Here is a 1,185-nt window from a genome sequence, read left to right on the forward strand (position 1 = left end):
GTGTCCGGAGTTAGCGGTGTTAGCCACGACTCCGTTAGCATCATGATGCTACATTGCCGGTACTCCCTCTGTGACCAGGTTAGCGACGTGAGCTCATCCATCTTATTGGGCAAATATCTTACGTTTCCAATCATTACAGAAGGAAGAGATGGTCGATAACGTCTCCTTTTCGGGCGACGGCGCTCCTTCCCAGCACGACACCCCCGTCTTTTCCTCCTCAGCTCGCTGGGAATGTCGGGTCTGTCCGCCGGCAGTACCGCTGCGGGACGCAGCGCTAACAGCTGATCCTTACTGTAAACAAAGGATCCCTGCTCTGGGTCCCCAGACACGCATGAAAAAAGTAGAAATAAACTAAGAAAAATGACCAGAACTAGCACAAAACGGTAGAACATGGTTGCAGAGTCTAATTACTGATATGTTAGTTATAAAAAATTACGAGAAGAAAAAGATAATAAAGAAAGAAACTCAGAATGAGCAGAGCTGCTGTAACAGGCTGCCGCACACGGGGGGCGCCGGAAGTGTGATCACATTTGAACAAGGTTTTGGGTGTATGTGGTCCAAGCACTAAACCTTTTGCATACATGAAATCATATGATGTGAGACATGACTGTGTTCACTGTTTCTTCTGGTAAAATCATCTTCTCATGTTTTTATAGAAATATGATGAAAGAACCACCAATCAAAGCAGCTTCTTTAGCAGGTAGGAGACCAGTGGGTTTTCTGATGAGATCTATTGATTAATAGACCCAAGGTAGATACCGTTTCTTATTTTTTTGGTTTTTTTATTTATTCATTTATCCAACAGCATTTACATCTTCTTATATAAATATGCATGTATTTCCCTAAAACACTTTTATGGTCATCATTACATTTCAGCGAAGGACACTGTCTCAGCTGAACTCTGGACACGCACACACATACACTTACACTGATAAGCACGCACTCATCCCCCTCCCTTTCCAAATGCCTTCGATGCTTGTTTCCTGTGGGGGAAGACGGCGGGTCTGCGTGCCGCGCTGAAATGGTAGCGCTGTGTAGGACGACTGCTGTGTTCCTTCGGATTACCCCCCACCCCCCTATCCAACCCCTGTGGCTTGTCATGTGCTCTAATGTTGTGATGTGGACATTAATGTGCTCTCTGTGCAGAGGAGTTTTTTTTGTTTCCTGTTCTCATGCTGTCCTCCC

At 45.4% G+C, this 1,185-nt stretch overlaps 1 protein-coding gene across 2 annotated transcripts in view; it reads left to right on the forward strand.

Moving 5' to 3' along the window:
• The first annotated feature begins 645 nt into the window (after positions 1-645).
• LOC102305702 (protein NLRC3-like) overlaps positions 646-1,185 on the forward strand; it is a 12,115-nt gene continuing 11,575 nt past the window's right edge. For both annotated transcript variants that reach the window (XM_005952647.3, XM_042217422.1), the window contains exon 1: positions 646-700. In XM_005952647.3, coding sequence (XP_005952709.3) covers positions 661-700 — 40 coding nt within the window. In that variant the 5' untranslated portion in view covers positions 646-660. The remainder of the gene's footprint in view (positions 701-1,185) is intronic.

Source organism: Haplochromis burtoni, unplaced genomic scaffold (assembly GCF_018398535.1).
Source record: "Haplochromis burtoni strain Fernald_Lab_line unplaced genomic scaffold, NCSU_Asbu1 Contig_1944, whole genome shotgun sequence".
Lineage (NCBI taxonomy): Eukaryota > Metazoa > Chordata > Actinopteri > Cichliformes > Cichlidae > Haplochromis > Haplochromis burtoni.